Source organism: Plasmodium yoelii (assembly GCF_900002385.2).
Source record: "Plasmodium yoelii strain 17X genome assembly, chromosome: 9".
NCBI lineage: Eukaryota > Apicomplexa > Aconoidasida > Haemosporida > Plasmodiidae > Plasmodium > Plasmodium yoelii.
In genome coordinates this window covers 803,585-821,447 of record NC_036181.2, presented here as the reverse complement: position 1 = coordinate 821,447, position 17,863 = coordinate 803,585, and the positions used below count along the sequence as shown (strand labels likewise).

General features: G+C 21.7%; 4 protein-coding genes across 4 annotated transcripts; 1 reads left to right on the top strand and 3 right to left on the bottom strand.

Moving 5' to 3' along the window:
- Positions 1 to 1,324: 1,324 nt before the first annotated feature.
- Positions 1,325 to 3,436, bottom strand: PY17X_0918000 (conserved Plasmodium protein, unknown function; the record flags this gene model as incomplete). The annotated part of the gene is made up of 1 exon (XM_022955971.1): positions 1,325 to 3,436. One exon carries the CDS (start codon positions 3,434 to 3,436, stop codon positions 1,325 to 1,327), a length of 2,112 nt encoding a protein of 703 aa, XP_022812175.1.
- A 2,953-nt stretch (positions 3,437 to 6,389) lies between these two features.
- PY17X_0917900 (ubiquitin-like protein, putative) lies at positions 6,390 to 8,759 on the top strand (the record flags this gene model as incomplete). Its single annotated transcript, XM_718722.1, has 1 exon — positions 6,390 to 8,759. The coding sequence occupies one exon, from the start codon at positions 6,390 to 6,392 to the stop codon at positions 8,757 to 8,759; it is 2,370 nt and encodes a 789-aa protein (XP_723815.1).
- Positions 8,760 to 9,800: 1,041 nt separating this feature from the next.
- On the bottom strand, positions 9,801 to 12,713 carry PY17X_0917800 (erythrocyte membrane protein; the record flags this gene model as incomplete). The annotated part of the gene is made up of 1 exon (XM_718721.2): positions 9,801 to 12,713. The coding sequence occupies one exon, from the start codon at positions 12,711 to 12,713 to the stop codon at positions 9,801 to 9,803; it is 2,913 nt and encodes a 970-aa protein (XP_723814.2).
- Positions 12,714 to 14,436: 1,723 nt separating this feature from the next.
- On the bottom strand, positions 14,437 to 16,233 carry PY17X_0917700 (T-complex protein 1 subunit alpha, putative; the record flags this gene model as incomplete). The annotated part of the gene is made up of 2 exons (XM_022955969.1): positions 14,437 to 16,010; positions 16,176 to 16,233. 2 exons carry the CDS (start codon positions 16,231 to 16,233, stop codon positions 14,437 to 14,439), a joined length of 1,632 nt encoding a protein of 543 aa, XP_022812174.1.
- Positions 16,234 to 17,863: the final 1,630 nt, after the last annotated feature.

Sequence of the window (17,863 nt, the reverse complement as noted above, 5' to 3'; positions counted from 1 at the left end):
ATTTATCAACCTATGTCTGAGTGTGTAACCTTTCTGTGTTGTTCATATTCGACTATTTTTCAACCCTCAATTAGATCAATATAATTACCCTTTTTATTAATTGCTTCACAAAAAGGAAAACAATAAAATGACTTTTTTATGTAGAATTATTTTCAATATGTTTTTACGGAAAACAAGACATTTTTGTAAAAAAAAATAATAAATAACATAAAATAAATAATAATTATGTAAAAAAGTGATATGCATAAATGAAAAAAATATAATAATACAAAAGAAAAAAATATATTATGAACGTACATATATAAAAGGGAAAATAAAAAATACTAATGGGGCAATTCGACCTTTACATACGCAAAAATTAATCTTATGGTAAAGAACAAGAAAAGGAAATAAAAAAAAAAAAAAAAAATAAAATAAAGTAAAATAAAATAAAAAAATAATAAATAAGAAAGAAGGAAAATTTTTTAAATAATAGCAAATAAAATTATAAGGAAGTATTACTAAAATTGTCATAATTATGAGTGTGTATATTTATTTATCATTATATGAATAATAGTTATTTCAGTGAATAAAATATATGAACAGAATATTTAATATGTGAAAAATTATGACATGTTCATGTTAATATTAAAAAAAAATGTTATTTTATATAACAATAATAAAAGTATTGCTATGTATAAAACATAACTCTCACTATCCATCCACACATTTTCATAGAAAGGAAAATATATATTATATATATGTATTGGTACAATAATATATTTAAATTTATTAATATTATTCATGCTATATTAATACATATAATAATGTGGATATGGCTATTTTATGTTTTAAAATATTTTTGGTGTGTATACAATGGAATGGGGTAAAGGGAAATGGAAAAAAACACACGAGAGAAAAATACAAAATTTTCCTATTACAACCAATCTATTATATTAGATATATATATATTCATATTTATTACTTTATATTTTTCCTTAATAAAAATGTTAATTTTGTATTTTTATTGTTTTCAAATTGGAGGATCAATATATATTAACGTATTTTATCCCTTGTGCATATAAATAACTTAATATCTATATAACATTGAGAATTAATTAAGAGGTTTTAATAAATTTGTTTGGATAAATACTACAATAATACGATACAAAACAAACTTGATAATATATGTGAGAGTGGCTTCTTTTTTTAAATAGAAGGAATGTATACAATAGTTCGTATTATAATGTTCAGGTAATTTTCCTTAATTAATAGTGTAAAAATTACACTAATGTTGTTTATTCAGGTGTATTTAAATTATTGTGTGTTAGTATTATTAATATTTTTAGCACTTTTTTTTTTTTTTTTTTTTTATAATTTGTTTATGGCTAGTTGTTTTATGGATATTATTATTATTTTGTTTTTGTCTTAAAAGCATAATTTCTATACGCGCTTTACTTAATCTTTTGTATGTATTTGAAGCAGTTTTGACATAAAATAATTTAGGGAATATGTATGCAAGTTTATTTGAACAAATATTTTTTGAGTTTTTACATTTTTTTATTTTGCAATAGCATATTATATAAAATGTCAATAAAATTATTAAAGATGGTATAATACCTGCAATAAATAAAATAGTATAATGATATTTATAATATCTACAAGTTACACAATCAACTGGTTTTGGTTTTCCTTTAGTTCTATCAATTATATAATATATAATATTAAAATAATTTGATCTATTTATTAGATTATTTACTTCTTCTACGTTTGCAAAAGTGAGTTTCTTTTTATTATTTTGATTATGATTTACATTTAAAAGATTATTATGATTGATATTATCTATAGTACTATTACTTTCCGAATATACTTTTATATGTACAGCTATTTCATTTGTTTTCATATTAATGATAATATTATTTATCAAATTACTATCTATTCCTTCTCCGAATTGACCAACTATATCTATGATTTCTGTAATTTTATTTTTAACACATGCACCATAAATATGTATAGAATATAATTTTCCAATATTTTTAATATTTGCTAATATATATTTTTTAATGTTTTTAAATGTAAAATTTATTGCAAATTTAAGTTTTAAAAAAATATGCATAGATATTTCTTCATGTTTTATTTCCTCAGCATTTAATATTGCATTTTCTGAATCATCAAATATATATTTAGCCATATAAAAATTACTTACTTTATATGATAATGAAAAATGAAGTTTATTAATTATATTATCTATTAAAATATTATACACTTGTTCAACTGTAAAATTGGAATCATATTCTTCATCTTCTATTATGTCTTCTTTTTTATGTGTAGTACTTATTAAGATTTGAATTATTATCTTATTTTGATTTTCTTTTTTTTCAAAAAATTTTGTATGAAAATCTTCATCATTTTTTTTATTCTGTCTTATTCCAGAATTGAATTGAATTTCATTATCTTCTTCATTATTATTTGACACACCAACTAATATGTTGTCCATTGCTACATCTAATTTGTTTTCATCCATAGTTCTATATCCTAAAATTTTTATTTCGGGAATATAACATTTTGTAAATTTATTAAACATATAAGCTAAATCTTTATGACCTATTTCATGTGGAAGCATATCATAAAAATCTCTTTTTAAAATATTTTCTAAGTCTATTTGAATATTATCAATGTCTTCTTTGCTAATTTTTGCATCATTTTTTTTGTTTAACGTTATATATAATAATATACTGCCTGTATTTATGGATACTTTATGTTTAATTATTTTTCGAATAAAATTTATAACTAACCATTGATTTACTGTATTTTCATATACCATTAAGATCATTTCTTTTTTTTTGAAATCATCTAAAGATTGATGGCTAGATATTATTGATATGTATAATATTTCTAGAAATAGATGAATGCTTGTATTATTATTATGATAATAGAATTTTTTTATTTTGGTAAAAGGAATAAATGATAACATATCTCTTTTATTTCTATACATTTTATTTACTTGTTTATCTTTGTTTTTTTCATTTTGTAATTCATTGTTATATGCAATTTCTTTGGCTACCTCTTTTTCAATTTCATTTGCAATTTTGATATCTATTTCATTTTTTTCATATATTTGTTTATATTCTATCAATGTTATATTTTTTATTTCCTCATAAATTTTTAAATATGTATTATTATTTTTTTGATTTATTCCAAAAACCAGATTATCTAGTTTTTTTACGATCACATCTATCGTTACAGTTTTAGTTAAAAAACCTGAAGAGACTAAAATCTTCAAAAAAACTAAACGAAAAAAATGATAATCATCTTTGTGGAATATTTGTATAAATTGATCACTATAAAATTTACGTGTAAAAAAATTTCTTTCGCTATTATAATTTTTCATTGTGCATATATATCCTTTCATAAAAAAAGGGGTCATAATAATATATATGACATAAAAAATACTCATTTTATTATATTTTTTTATAGTTACAATGTGGTAAATAAGTATATATACGATCAGACACGCACATATATATATAAGCTCTTTGTCTATAATATTATGAATGTGTTATTTTAAAACAACATGCATTAAAACAATATTAGTGCTTCAAATTAATAAAGAACAGTTCTGTTACCCTATACCAGTAATGTACATATTTGCTAAAATTTTTACTTAAAATTGAAAATTAGATAAACACCTTAAAAAAAAAATATTTTAAATAAAACTATATAAGAAATGGCTATTATGAAAAAGTAAAATGGATTAATTTTATTTATTTTATATGCATTTTTTTATGGTTTTATCTTTCAAAATTGTACGCACTTGCACAATTAAAAAAAAAAAACATAATTTCTTCATGGCTGATCAAGAACAATGTATTATTGTAACACTACGGACGTAGAAAGAGTACAAAATTAAAGATATACAAAATTAAAGATATACAAAATTAAAGATATACAAAATTAAAGATATACAAAATATATCGTTAAATATTTATTTTTTATAAAAAAATATTATTAATTACAACGTAGAAATTAAAAAAAGACATATATATATTCCCTTCAAACTTGGTACATTACTATAGGAAATTTTATTATTCACTAATATTAGCGTGACAATAAATTGAGAGATTGCTATTAATAGCATAAACCATGGTACACATATAGTTACCCCATTTTACATATGCTACCCATTTAATTATAAAAATGTCCTAATAAATAAATATACATATATATATATATATATATATATATATATAATTCACAACTCAAATGCTATGATAAAATTCCAAAGTTGTAAAGACAAGAAATGCACACATTTGGAAAGACGAAAACAAAAAATTGAAGGTTAAAAATTTTTATGTATTATATAAACCTTTTAAAATGTAACTTTTGTTCATGTAAAAAATGAACAAAACCTTAAAAAGTCATAAATATAAATAACAAATAATCAAAAGGAATATAAAATTTGGCTTGCTAAAAATATATCTACATTTTTACCTTACATGTTAATAATTTTATTACACAATTTGCTCTCACTTTTTTAATATAAAAAAAAAAAATAATAATAGCTAGCAATATATGTGGAAATAAAGATTAAGACAAATTTTATAAGAATAATATTTTCTCCATTAAGTTATATATGTATTTTTTTATTTTCCCGATTTTCATTTTTTTTGTTTATATTTGTTTTCCTTTTATGAATTTTTTTTATAAAAAGTATGGTTTCCTTAGCCATATTATGTCAATTATTGTAATTGGCAAATGTTAAACAAATGTGTATATTATATTTCCTTGCATAAATAAACATATATAATACATTATATAAATATCATTAAACATTATTTATGTGCATATTTTAATTTTTAATACCAAATGAATAAGTAACCATTTATTTTCATTTGGTGTGTAATGTATATATACATGTGGCTTTGTTTTTTATTTTTTTCGTATTAAATTTTATTATAAAAAAAATAATAAAATGAATAATGATTATATACTTTACCCAATTTTTTTAAAGCATAAAATTTACCTTTTTAACATGTTTATGATGATTTTTTTTTCCCGTTTGTAGAAATTAAAAACATCGTATTTAATGATAGTAAAGAAAACATAAATACATACATGTGTAATGTATTTATATATTATCCTTAAATATATACTTGATACAAATTCACACACAAAAGTATATGTATATGTTATATGTATATGCATGTATAATATACCATTGGATTATGCGTTACAGAATTTTAAATATAATTTTACTTGAAAATGAAAAAGATCACTATATTTGCTGTTAAAAGAAGCATAATAGTTTTAAAAGCCTTTTAGCAACACACAAGCTTACTACAATTTTTGTATTCCCATTTTAAGTCCCTTTCACATATATGTTAATAATATATTATATTAAAAAGAGGGAGAGAAAATATATTGTATATAAATAATACATGTATATAGTATTCCATATGACTAAATGAAACTTACAAACCTTTCAGGACATCAAACTGATGAAATAATAAAAGAAGCTCATAGAATGAAATAATAACATTTATTAATATTCCTCATTACATATGTATTTATAATATGTGCGTATGCGCGTTTGTATTATAATACTATATACATTTATGATATATAATAATGCGGAATTGTAGGTATGTACATAATGCATTATATATTAATTTTAATTATATATTAATTTTAATTATTTATTTATTATATATATATAGTATAATGTATTATATTTTTTAGTTATTTCAAACTGACATGATTAGTTTATAAATCATAAAATTATGGGAAAAAATAATTTTATTTCATTTTTTTTATAAATATTTTTTTCAAATAATTTTTTTGTAATTCCCAAAATTGTTATTATGCTCATGTTTGTTTAAATTCATATATACAATGATATGTGTAATATATGCGACATAAATATTAATAAGTAGTATTATATACGGATATGCATATGTTAATGTATGTATGTATGTATGCATGTATATATAATTTGTGAACACCTCTTTTAATATGAAACAATTAGAATTAAGAGTAGGAAAAGAAAACAGTCGAGAAGGCGTTTAATAAGCATAATCATTGAGCGAAAAAAAAAAAGTAAAAAAATTAAGTAGATGAATACACGAAAAAAAAAAAAAATAAATAATTAGAAATAGTGTGAATAAGAATATAGTAAGAAAATTATATGAATGCAGTAAGAAAATTATATGAATACAGTAAGAAAAATATATGAATACAGTAAGAAAAATATATGAATATAGTAAGAAAATTATATGAAAAAATATAAAATAGCATAAAAATCGATAAATAGCTATATTGACAAAATAGCATAGAAAAAAACAAAATAAAGTAAAATATTATAAAAAAAAAGCGAGAAAAAGCAGAGCAAAATAATAAAAGTACATTACAATATGTTAGGACCATCGACCGATAAGGAATCGCAAGAGAAGATTATTGATTATGAAAAAATTAATCTTAGTGAATACAACTATGTTATAAATAATTCTGATCATTCAGATGAAGAAGAGGATGATGATGATGATATATCTGACAATAATTATAAAAATGATATAAAAACAGATTATAATAGCCTAAATAATAATGCAAAATATAAATCTTATATGAATTCAAAAGTATCTTTTCCAGATAGCAATGGAAAGGACAATACTATTGATCATATAAATAAAAAAATTGAAAATGCACAAAATGTAAATGAATCAATAAAAGGATGTGAAGAAAATCGAATGAGCGATGTTAAAGACATTGATAACACCCTGAAAAGTGAGTCTATCACATCTATTCATAATAATAAAAATAATTTAATCAATAATAATATTGTAAAGGATGAAAAAGGCAGGAATTCCCAAGGGGATAATGAACACCAACAACCTGACTTTGGATCTTATATTTATGTTAGAATAAAAACAAACAATTCTAATAATAATGTTTATAAATGTAAAATCGAAAAAAATATAAGTATAAAAAAATTAAAAAATAGTTTAAAAGAAATAATAAATGATAATAATGATTATAGAATTATATATAGAGGAAGATTATTAAAAGATATGGAAATATTATCAAAATATAATATAATGTTTAATGATGTATTATATGCAATAAAATTAAATAAAAAAAGGAATGAAAATGATGTTGCATTGGATTCTGGTATAACAAGTTCACAATTAAGTACTATAGGAGATGAATATAATGATTTAGGAAAAATGGGACAAAATGATAATATATCAAAATTAATTTCATCGATGTTTGATAATAGTGATTTCCTTAAATCAATAATGAATTCAAATAAACAACTTCAAAAATTAAGAGAAAAAAATTCTGAATTAAATCATATGTTAAATGATTCACAAACATTAAAGCAGTCCTTTGAAATGATTAAAAATCCATCACTTATGAAAGAACTTATGCGAAATACTGATCGAGCTATTAGTAATATTGAAGCTATACCTGGTGGTTTTAATACATTAAGAAGAATGTATCATAATATACAAGAGCCGATGTATGCATCTGTAGAAATGTCTAATGAAAAAAATCAAAATACAATTAAAGAATATGATTTGAATTCTTCCTCTCCTCCTACTACAGAAGCATTTCCAAATCCATGGGCTTCTAAAGAAAATAATTCACAAAAAAATATAAACATGGAAAATAGATTAAATAAATATTTACTTCCAGATAGTAATATGTTTAATGATAATGGAGAAATTATTCCGATTAATAAAATCGGAAACAAATATAAAGGAACCAAAGGTAAGTTAATTCCAATTAATAATACTAATGATAATAATGGAATTGAAAATGGGAAAATTCCAAGCAATGATCTTTTTAGAAGTAATCTTTTTGACATGCTGTTAAAATATAAAAACCCTGTAAATGCTATTGGAAATAATACCGACCCCCAAAACCCATTGCTATCGAGCGGTGCGGCTAGCAATGTAGCTATCAATAATAATAATAATAAAACGAATGGCGGAACGAATAGCGGAACGAATGGCGGAACGAATGGCGGAACGAATGGCGGAACGAATAAACGTTTTGAAAATAGCGCTATGAATATTTTTGGGAATAATGGAAATTTGTTTGATCCCAATTTAATGAATAGTTTATTGGGAAATGACATTTCAATGAATAACGGACTTTTAAATTCTAACTTATTTAACAGTTTGATGGGTCAAAACCCGAATAATGAAAATTCAAATGTATTAAATATGTTTAACCAGATGATGTCAAATTTAAACAAAAATATGAACATGAATAATAATGTAAATAATGGTAATTTAGGAAATGAAATGTTAAATAATTTGAATATATTAAATTTCCAAAATAATAGATTAAATTCATTATTTAATCATAATGTAAATGTGTCGAATAAACATGTTAATAATAATGACAATAATTCAGTCATAAAAAATGTTAATATAAATGAAGAAAAGAAAGATGGAAATTTATCTGCTGATATACAAAATCGTGAAGAACAACATAATACCGATATAATAAACCCTGAACTTGATTTAAAAAAACAGAAAGATGATAAAATTGATTTAAATAATGAAGGAAAAGATAAAACTGTCACTTCTAATAATTTGAATAAACATGATGAACAAGAGCGTCTTATTGCTTTATATCAGGATCAATTAACTTCGTTAGAATTGATGGGATTTACAGATATAAATAAATGCATAAAATCATTGGTTCAAGCAAATGGAAATATTGAAAGAGCCATTGATTTACTCTTAAGCGATATAAATGCAAATAGAAACTAAGCCGTTATTTGCCAATTAATATACATTATTTTGTTACATTTGCTGCATTTTGCTATATTTTATTTTATTTCATATTTTTATTTCTATCCATTTTATTCTTTATTGGGCTATTTTGAAGGATAATACGCTCAAACAATTTTTGATAAGTAGTTTTGAGACAAAAAAAAATGTAAAAATGCGATTTATTTTTTTTTGTAAGATCGTATATTCTCGTAATTGATGTGACAAATCAATTTTAATATTCTTCCCCCCACATACCATCACCAAATAATAAATATATGCTTATTAAATTTTAATAAATTTTATTTTTTTTCTTAACAATAAAAAAGCTGTTTATATTTTTAATTTTTTTTTTTTTTTTTTTTTATTCTAATTTGTCCAAAAAAATACAAAGCATAAAAATATGTGTTAAAATTTAATATTTTATTTTTCTATTATAATATACTAAAGAGACATTTTACATTTAAAGCTTTTTATTTTATAACTTTGTTCTACACACAAAAATATATAAGTATGTTTATATATATACTAGTATCCAAATTATGTTTATTCTAATTACGTTAAAAATTGAAAGTTATGTATCAAATAATAAGTATCATAAGTATCATAAGAAACGGGATGAGAAAAACATATGTGTGTGTAAAATATGTAAACAAGTCAAATTTTTATAATGTTATTCCGTTTTATGGCTAGTCGAAAAAAAAAAAAAAAAATTGGCTAGTATTAAGTAATGGCTAGATTTTAATTAAAAAAATATTTAGAGCATAGAAAAAAATAATTATAAAATTTTCAAACCTGTTAATATAAAAAATAAATGGATAGCATTCTTAGTATGTGTCTATATATGTATATATGGTTATATGGTATGTGTTGATAAGTATAAATATAATGGATGTGAGATCGTAAAAATTCCATTTGAATATCTCTCACTTTAGAATCATATACAAATTGATGCTCTTTCCTTTATCTATTTATGTACAAAAATATAGCAAAATTTGAATCAGTTTATATCCATTAAATAATAGTTTAATTTAAAAATTACTAAACTGCATTAAAATTACAAGTAAATATATGAGAAAAATATTGATGATGAAAACCAATCCATTTACAATTTTGATATACACATTTTACTTTAATATTATAATATATTTTATATAACAAAGTTAAAATTCCTTTTGAATTTTGATCAAGTTTAATAATAGGATCTATAATGAATAATGAACAATTAGGACATTTAATATTTTGCTGATTCATTTCTTTTATAATGTAATTTTGAAAACAATCTGAACAAGAAGATATATAACAACAAGGAAATAATATGGGTTCATAGGATAAATAATTTTTACAGATGCAACATATGAATCCTTCTGCATTAGTAATAACTACTGAAAATGGAATTTTTAAATTAAATTCTTTTTTTTTTTTTGAATATGAATCTTTTTTTGCCCAAGTAGCTCTAACTCGACTCCCTTTAATTCGTATCTGTCCTGAAATTGCAGCATTTAATGTTCTTTGTGCTTCAATATTTGTTGAAAAACGAACAAAAGCATATCCTGATGTTGCTGTCCATTCTTTATTAGGATGTCTTGATTGCTTATCACAAACAACCATAGTTAAATTTACATTTCCATATTTGCTAAATACAGCCATTAAATCTTTTCGAGTAGTATTTGGTGGGACATTTACTATTAAAGTAAATTTGGCTACTTTATTTTCATGCGTGCACATATTGTTACTATTACTATTATTGTTATTGTTGCTATTACTATTATTGTTACCATTGTTATTATTCATTTCCCCACTTATGTAATTATTACATATAAATGATTTTTCTCCATTTTCTTCATTTTGATTTTTATGATTTATGAAATTTGGTTCATTTTTATGATTTATGAAATTTGGTTCATTTTTATGATTTATGAAATTGGGTTCATTTTTATGATTTATGAAATTGGGTTCGTCTGTTTCATTAGCATTGCAGAAAGTGTTAAATCCTTGATTCTTTTCCCATTCTATTTTTTCATTTTCATTTACATTTACATTTCTTAAACTATTTTCAAAACGAGTTTGTCTAACATCTTGTTCATTATATTCCAAAAAATTATTGAACTTTTCTGTTTCATTATCTAAGATATTTTTGTTATCTCTTTCATTCGAAAATGTCATAATAGAATCATTATTTGGTTCACTAGGTTTTATATTTAAAGATGTAAATTGATTATGTTCGCTATTAATTTTGGATAGTTCACTTTCAGTTATTTCTTCTTTCCCTATTTCTGCATATTTCATTAATTCATTGAAAATAAAATTTTCTAAATATTGTTGTTCTAGAATACTTTTTTTTGATTTTGGAAATGTTTGTTCATCATATATTTTGTTGTTTGCATCTTGTTTAGATGTAAACATTTCTGAACTCGTATTATTTCCAGGATTATGTGAATCATAATTACATTGATCAAACAAATTATCCATATTTTTATATTCTGTTGACAATATAGTTTTCAAAAGTTTCATATTTATGTTTATATCTTTTACATCTACATCTTGCCCACGTTGTTTGTCATTATTCATAAAATTGGGATTCACAATATTTGGATTCACAGAATTATTATTAAAATTACTATTAAAATCATATGATAAATTAGATTCATTTTTTTCATTTTCAAAACTAATAATAGAATCATGTTCTTGCTCATCAATACATACAATTTTATTTTTTTTTAAATCATAAAAATAGCTTTGTCCTATTACATTTTCCAAATATTCATTTAGATCTTCGTTTAGTTCATTTCTATTATTTCCTTTTATCGATGTTTCGTCTTTTTTACATTTGAACCCTTTATTTGTTTCGAACCCGTTGTTTGTTTCGAACCCGTTGTTTGCTTCATCATTGTCATATAAAATATTATTATTAAAAATATATTCATGTTTTTGATTCAAATTTTGTTTTGTATTTTGGATAAAAAAATCGCTAAAATTATTATCACGTATTTCGTTAAAGTTATTTAATGAGGAACCAGATTGTTTTAGACAATTTTCAGATGTTGTTTGAATATCTTTATTTATTATATATGATAAATTATTAGGATGAAATGTTTTGTTTATTTCTTGTGAATTATTATATGATGGTATTGTTTCTATATTTTCCATTGCATCTATTTTTTTTGATATATTTTCATAATCATAATTGATATTATTATTATTATTATATTTTGATTCAGAACCCATTTTTAATGTATTATTTGATTTATTAAAAATATTATTTTCATTAAATTCATAATTATATTTATTTAAATTATTTATAAATGCAATACTTTTTATTTTTTTTTCTATTTCATTATATCCATTTGGTACATATATATTATCATGATTAATATAGCTATTTCTAGATTCGTTTTGTTTATTTGATATTATATTTTTTTCATCTATTTGTAAATTATTATCATAATTCTTCAACTTTTGACAAAATAAAATGTTATTATCTTCATCTATTTTACTTTTATTTTTATTATTAATAAAAATAGACATATTTTCTATACATGTTTTGTTTTCATCATATATTACATCATTTATATTATCGTTTTGAAAAGGAAATGTGTTATTTCTATTTTTAGATTCATTTGTTTTAATTGGATTATTGTTTATGTACAATGCTGCATTATTATCTGTATTGTTTGTTTGGTTATTGATTAACATATTTTTAAATTTATAATTATTTATTTTTTCGTTGCCATTTATATATGACACTGAATATGGTAATTTTTCAAACATGTTTCCATTTTGTAACTGCTTCGAATGTTTACGTGAATCTGTTTCGGTTGATATACTATATATTTTTAATCTATCTAATTTATTTGTATTATTATCAAATTGTATTTTCCCAAAAAAGCTATTTATAAGATCTTCATTTTCCAGTTTTCCATTATCATCTGTTTCTAATTTTGGAAACTCCATTAAAAATAAGTTTTATATATAAATAAATTAATATAAAATTTGAAAATATAAATTAATAAGTTTGAAAAAAAGAAGAATAAATATATACTGATTGATAATTATGAGATATGAGAAATTAAACAAATGTGTGAAGTTGTAAATAAAAAAAAAAAATATATATAGCTATATCATTTTATAGACAGGATAAAAATATGCACAAAATATGTACAGAATATTATAGTAAAATACAAATAAATAGACAAATATAAATGGTTATATATTTTTTCATTTTAGATCAAAAATTTATCTATCATAATGTTTATTTGGTGAGGTGAAAAAAAAAATGTTCTATAATTTGAAAAACATAAACTTATCATAAAGCAATAAAATTAGCACCCATGTTGTAAAAAAAAAAATATAATAACTACCCTTAAATATAATTATTATATTTAATTTGTATTTTCTTAAAACTTAATTTCAACATATAAAAAAAAGTGATTAAAATAAAACTACTGAGAAATGTGTTATAGTGAACCAAACAATTAACTTAAAAAAAAAAAAAAAAAAAAGTTGAAATTCGCCAGAAAGAAATAAAATTCGAAACTCGCACACTTAAATCATGCATATTATATACATACATACATACATGGTTGGTCTTATTTTCCAAAATTAATAATTATAAAGCTAATATACATTTTTCATTTTTTGATATATTTAACTATTTTATATTAAACAACTTATTAGTTGTCTAACATTATAATTTATATAAAACATCTATTACATATTTTTGTTTTTGTCTGCAATTTTAATTATATTTTTTTTAATAATATTCACAACCCGTTAATTTATTAACAAGCCTTTTAGGTGATAGCTTCATCAATTAATTAGAAAATTAGATAGTGTTTTTTTTTATTTTAATTTTGGACACCAATTACAAAATAATGTTTAAATTTTTAGTAAGCGATATAATAATAAAAGGCTAATTAATTTTGTTCTTATAAATATTTGTACACCCATATTTATTTATTTCTATTTTTTTTTTTTTGCAAAAGTTATTAAAAAAAAAATAGCTAGCTGTTTAAGTAAGAAATACAAACACATATGCATGTGTATATGAATCTATAGTTATATTTTCATATATCATGAGATATTTTAATGTGTTTTTAATTTTATATTACCTCTTAATTTATAATTTTATTGTAGAAATTATGAGATTAATTAATTATATGAGTTTATTGTGTACTAGTTAAAAAAATAAAAAAAAAACGTTATAAAAAATAAAAGATTTAATTAGAATTAAGATATCTTTTAATTTTAAAAGGAAAATAAACTGTATAAATATATATACATAAATATATATGCATGTGCATAACATTTTTTGCAATAATTGGTGCATCAGGTATTGTGAAATGTGTGTGAATAAGTATTTTCTGCTAAAATTATATGTACGGTGCATACAATGTATATAATATACATGTACGTTCATACAATATGTACAATATATATGTACAATATACATGCACGTTCATACGAATAAGAAAGGAGTGGGTACAACAATTCCTAATATTGCTCACTATTATTTTGCTATCAATGCAGTTAAAAGGAAATAAAATGATGAATAATAATAAGCCTATCCATACTTGCATGTAAATAAGTTCACACACGCTATATACTTATAACTATATATATATATATATATATAAATATATATAGGAATATATTTTTTGAGTTTATGCAACCTGACTTAAGGTTCTTCTTGTTTAGGTTCTTCAGGAACCAACTTTATCAAATCATCAATTCTTAGTATTGTAATTGTTGCTTCTGTTGCAAATCTGATTGATTTTATTTTGCTAATCATAGCTTCTAGAACCCCATTTTTTAAATTATTTACAACTTTTCCATTTACTAAATCTAAACCATACCATCTATAATCTTTTGGTTCATCAGTGTTCATAACTTGAGATTTAGTATGATAGGCTCTTAATTTACAAACTAAATCTATTGAATCATATGATGCATTTAATGCTAATATTTTAGGTATTATTAACAATGATTCTGCAAATTCAGCAATAGCTAGCTGCTCTCTTGAACCCAATGTTTTTGCAAAATCTTCTAGATATACAGATAATGCAACTTCTACACATCCACCTCCTACAACTACATAATTGCTTTCTAATGCTCTACTAACTGAACACAATGCGTCATGTATAGATCTTTCCATTTCATCCAAAACAAAATCATTTGCACCCCTTAATAATATCGTATTAGATTTCGAATTTTTACATCCTTTAAAAAACATAACATCCCAATCACCAACTTTTTCTTCATAAACTTCATCACAATAACCTAAAGATGCGGGTTCAAATTTTTCTGTTCCATCAATAGATGATAATGTTAAACGTATTTGACCATTTGTTAATTTGGCTATTCTTTTTAAATCATCTTTTTTTACTCTTCTAACTGCTATTGCTCCAGCTTCAACAAAATATTTTAATGGCATATCATCTATTCCTTGTGTTGTTAATATAACATTTGCACCTGACTCTAATATTTTATTAACTCTTTCTTTTGTTATGTCTTTTTCTCTTTGTCTGATTTTTTCTAATTCATTTGGATCGTTTATATTTACCTGAACACCTAGATGTAATCTATATTGTTTTAATGGAAAATCTAAGAAAGCAATCTTTGCATTTTTTATAGCAGAAGGCATTGATTGAGAAGCTCTTCCAGTCATAATTGCATAACCATCTATTAATTTTGAATCTAAAGAACTTAAACCATGAACTTTTAATATATTAACTGATGAAACAGGATATTTTGTTTTACCTGAATCGTTAATAATTTTTACAGATTGAATAGCGTTAGCAACCATTTTAGCAAAATATTCTGATTCATAACTAATAAATTTAGAAGATAAAGTTGTTTTTGCTATATTTATTATAACATCTTTTCCTAAATTTGTAACTCTTTCACTTAATTTTTCTTTTATATATTTTACAGATTCTTTCATGGCTAGTTTATAACCACATATAACTGTAGTTGGATGGATATCCATTTTTATGAGTTCATTTCCTCTTCTTAATAATTCAGATGCTAATAATACTACTGATGTTGTACCATCTCCTACTTCTTGATCTTGTAGTTCAGATAAATTTACTAATATCTTTGCAGCTGGGTGTTGAATTTCTAATTGTTTTAAAATAGTTGCACCATCATTTGTTATCGTAACATCTCCAATATTGTCTACTAACATTTTATCTAATCCTTGTGGTCCTAAACTTGATTTTAAAATATTTGAAAGAGCTTGAACCGCAGTTACTAAAGGGGGGTAAGAAATCGAATGGAGATGTGTGAAATGTAATTGAAAATGAAAAAAATATGAACACAAATAAATGCGCAGAAATGTATGTGCATGTAATGTGAATGTAATGTTAATGTGAACGTAATGTTAATGTGGATATTTTTTTTTTTTAGAGCACTTACCATTTGCTGTTCTTACATCTTGACCATTTTCACGATTTCCATAAATACTCAAAGACATTTTTGCGCTTATTACAATATCAAATATTTATCTGATTATTTTAAAAAAATATAAATTTGTATGTATATAAGATTGATATGTTTTACCCAATTGAATTAAAATAAGTATAAATAACGAAATTATATATATTTATGTATGTTATGCTTATAATTTTGAGGCATACAGTGTTTAACGTTTTTTATACTGATATAGGAAATACATAAGAATGTATTTTATTTTATTTTATTTTATTTTATTTTATTTTGTTTTGTTTTGTTTTATTTTGTTTTATTTTGTTTTGTTTTGTTTTGTTTTATTTTTCTTTTAAATTTTTAATAATATAAACAAAGTAAAAAATAATGTATAACAATTAACACAATAAATATTCATATGACTGTCAATATATTTACATATATTTATTTTAACACCTATATTCTATATGTTAATTTGTAATTTTGCATTTTTGCAATTTTGTAGTTGGAATTTATTTTAGATTTGAGAAATATGCTTATACTATATATGGAGAAATATTTATATATTATTTGTGTACCCCATTAAAAAAATAAAAAAAAATAAAAAAAAAATAAAAAAAAATATAAATAAAACGATAGGATTTTGTATGTATGTATGTATGTATGTATGTATGTATGTATTATATATATTTTTTTATTTACATAAGCTTTTCCTTTCCTTTCCTTTCCTTTCCTTTTCTTATTTTATATTTTTTTCTCCAGATTAATGGAATAGTATATAAAATAAAATTGTGACATTATTATTTTTTACATAAAAACTAACCTTATATATATGCACATATTATTATATAGAAATTTGAATAACTTTATATTTTATCAAAATGGGTGGTCCTTTATTTTTAATATATATTTATGTTACTTTGAATTTTTGGAAAATATAAAAAAAATAATATGGTTACATATATTTTGTCATTTCTTTATGTGTACTACAAAATAACGAATATATAATATCCTATACTTTTTGATATACCATTACACATTTTATCTTGTTTTAAATAAAAAAAAAAATAATCACAATATAGTAGTGTATTGTATATATAAAAATATCATTAGGGTTTATTTATTAGAATATAATTCATATATTTATATATAAAAAAGTTTAGAAAATTTTATATATTTTTATCATTTATCGAAAATATAACATTAAAACGATGGAATAATTCCTTTTATTAATAACACTTTTATATTAAGTAGGCATATTTCATTATTTGTTTGTTCATTTTGGGGATTTATTTTATTAAAAATTTTGAAAAGGAAAGACAAACAATACATTTTAATGTACTGGTCAATTCCCTTTTACAGAATAAAAAATAAAAAATAAAAAAAAAAAAATAAAAAATAAAAAATAAAAAAATATATAATATAATGAAAGAAGACAATGAGCTTATTGTTTTGTACAATTATTCCAAGTTTTATTTTAAAAACCAAAAACCATAGTACCATGTGTTTTGTTTTATTTTATTTCATTTTATTTTTTATTTTGTAAATTTGTGTATTTCTTTAAAATGGCTTGAATGAAAAGTATCACCATTTATGCTAAACTAATTTATAATTAAAGAGAGAGAAAAAAATATCTTTATGGGCAATAGGAATATCACAAAGGTTATTTGCTATTCTAT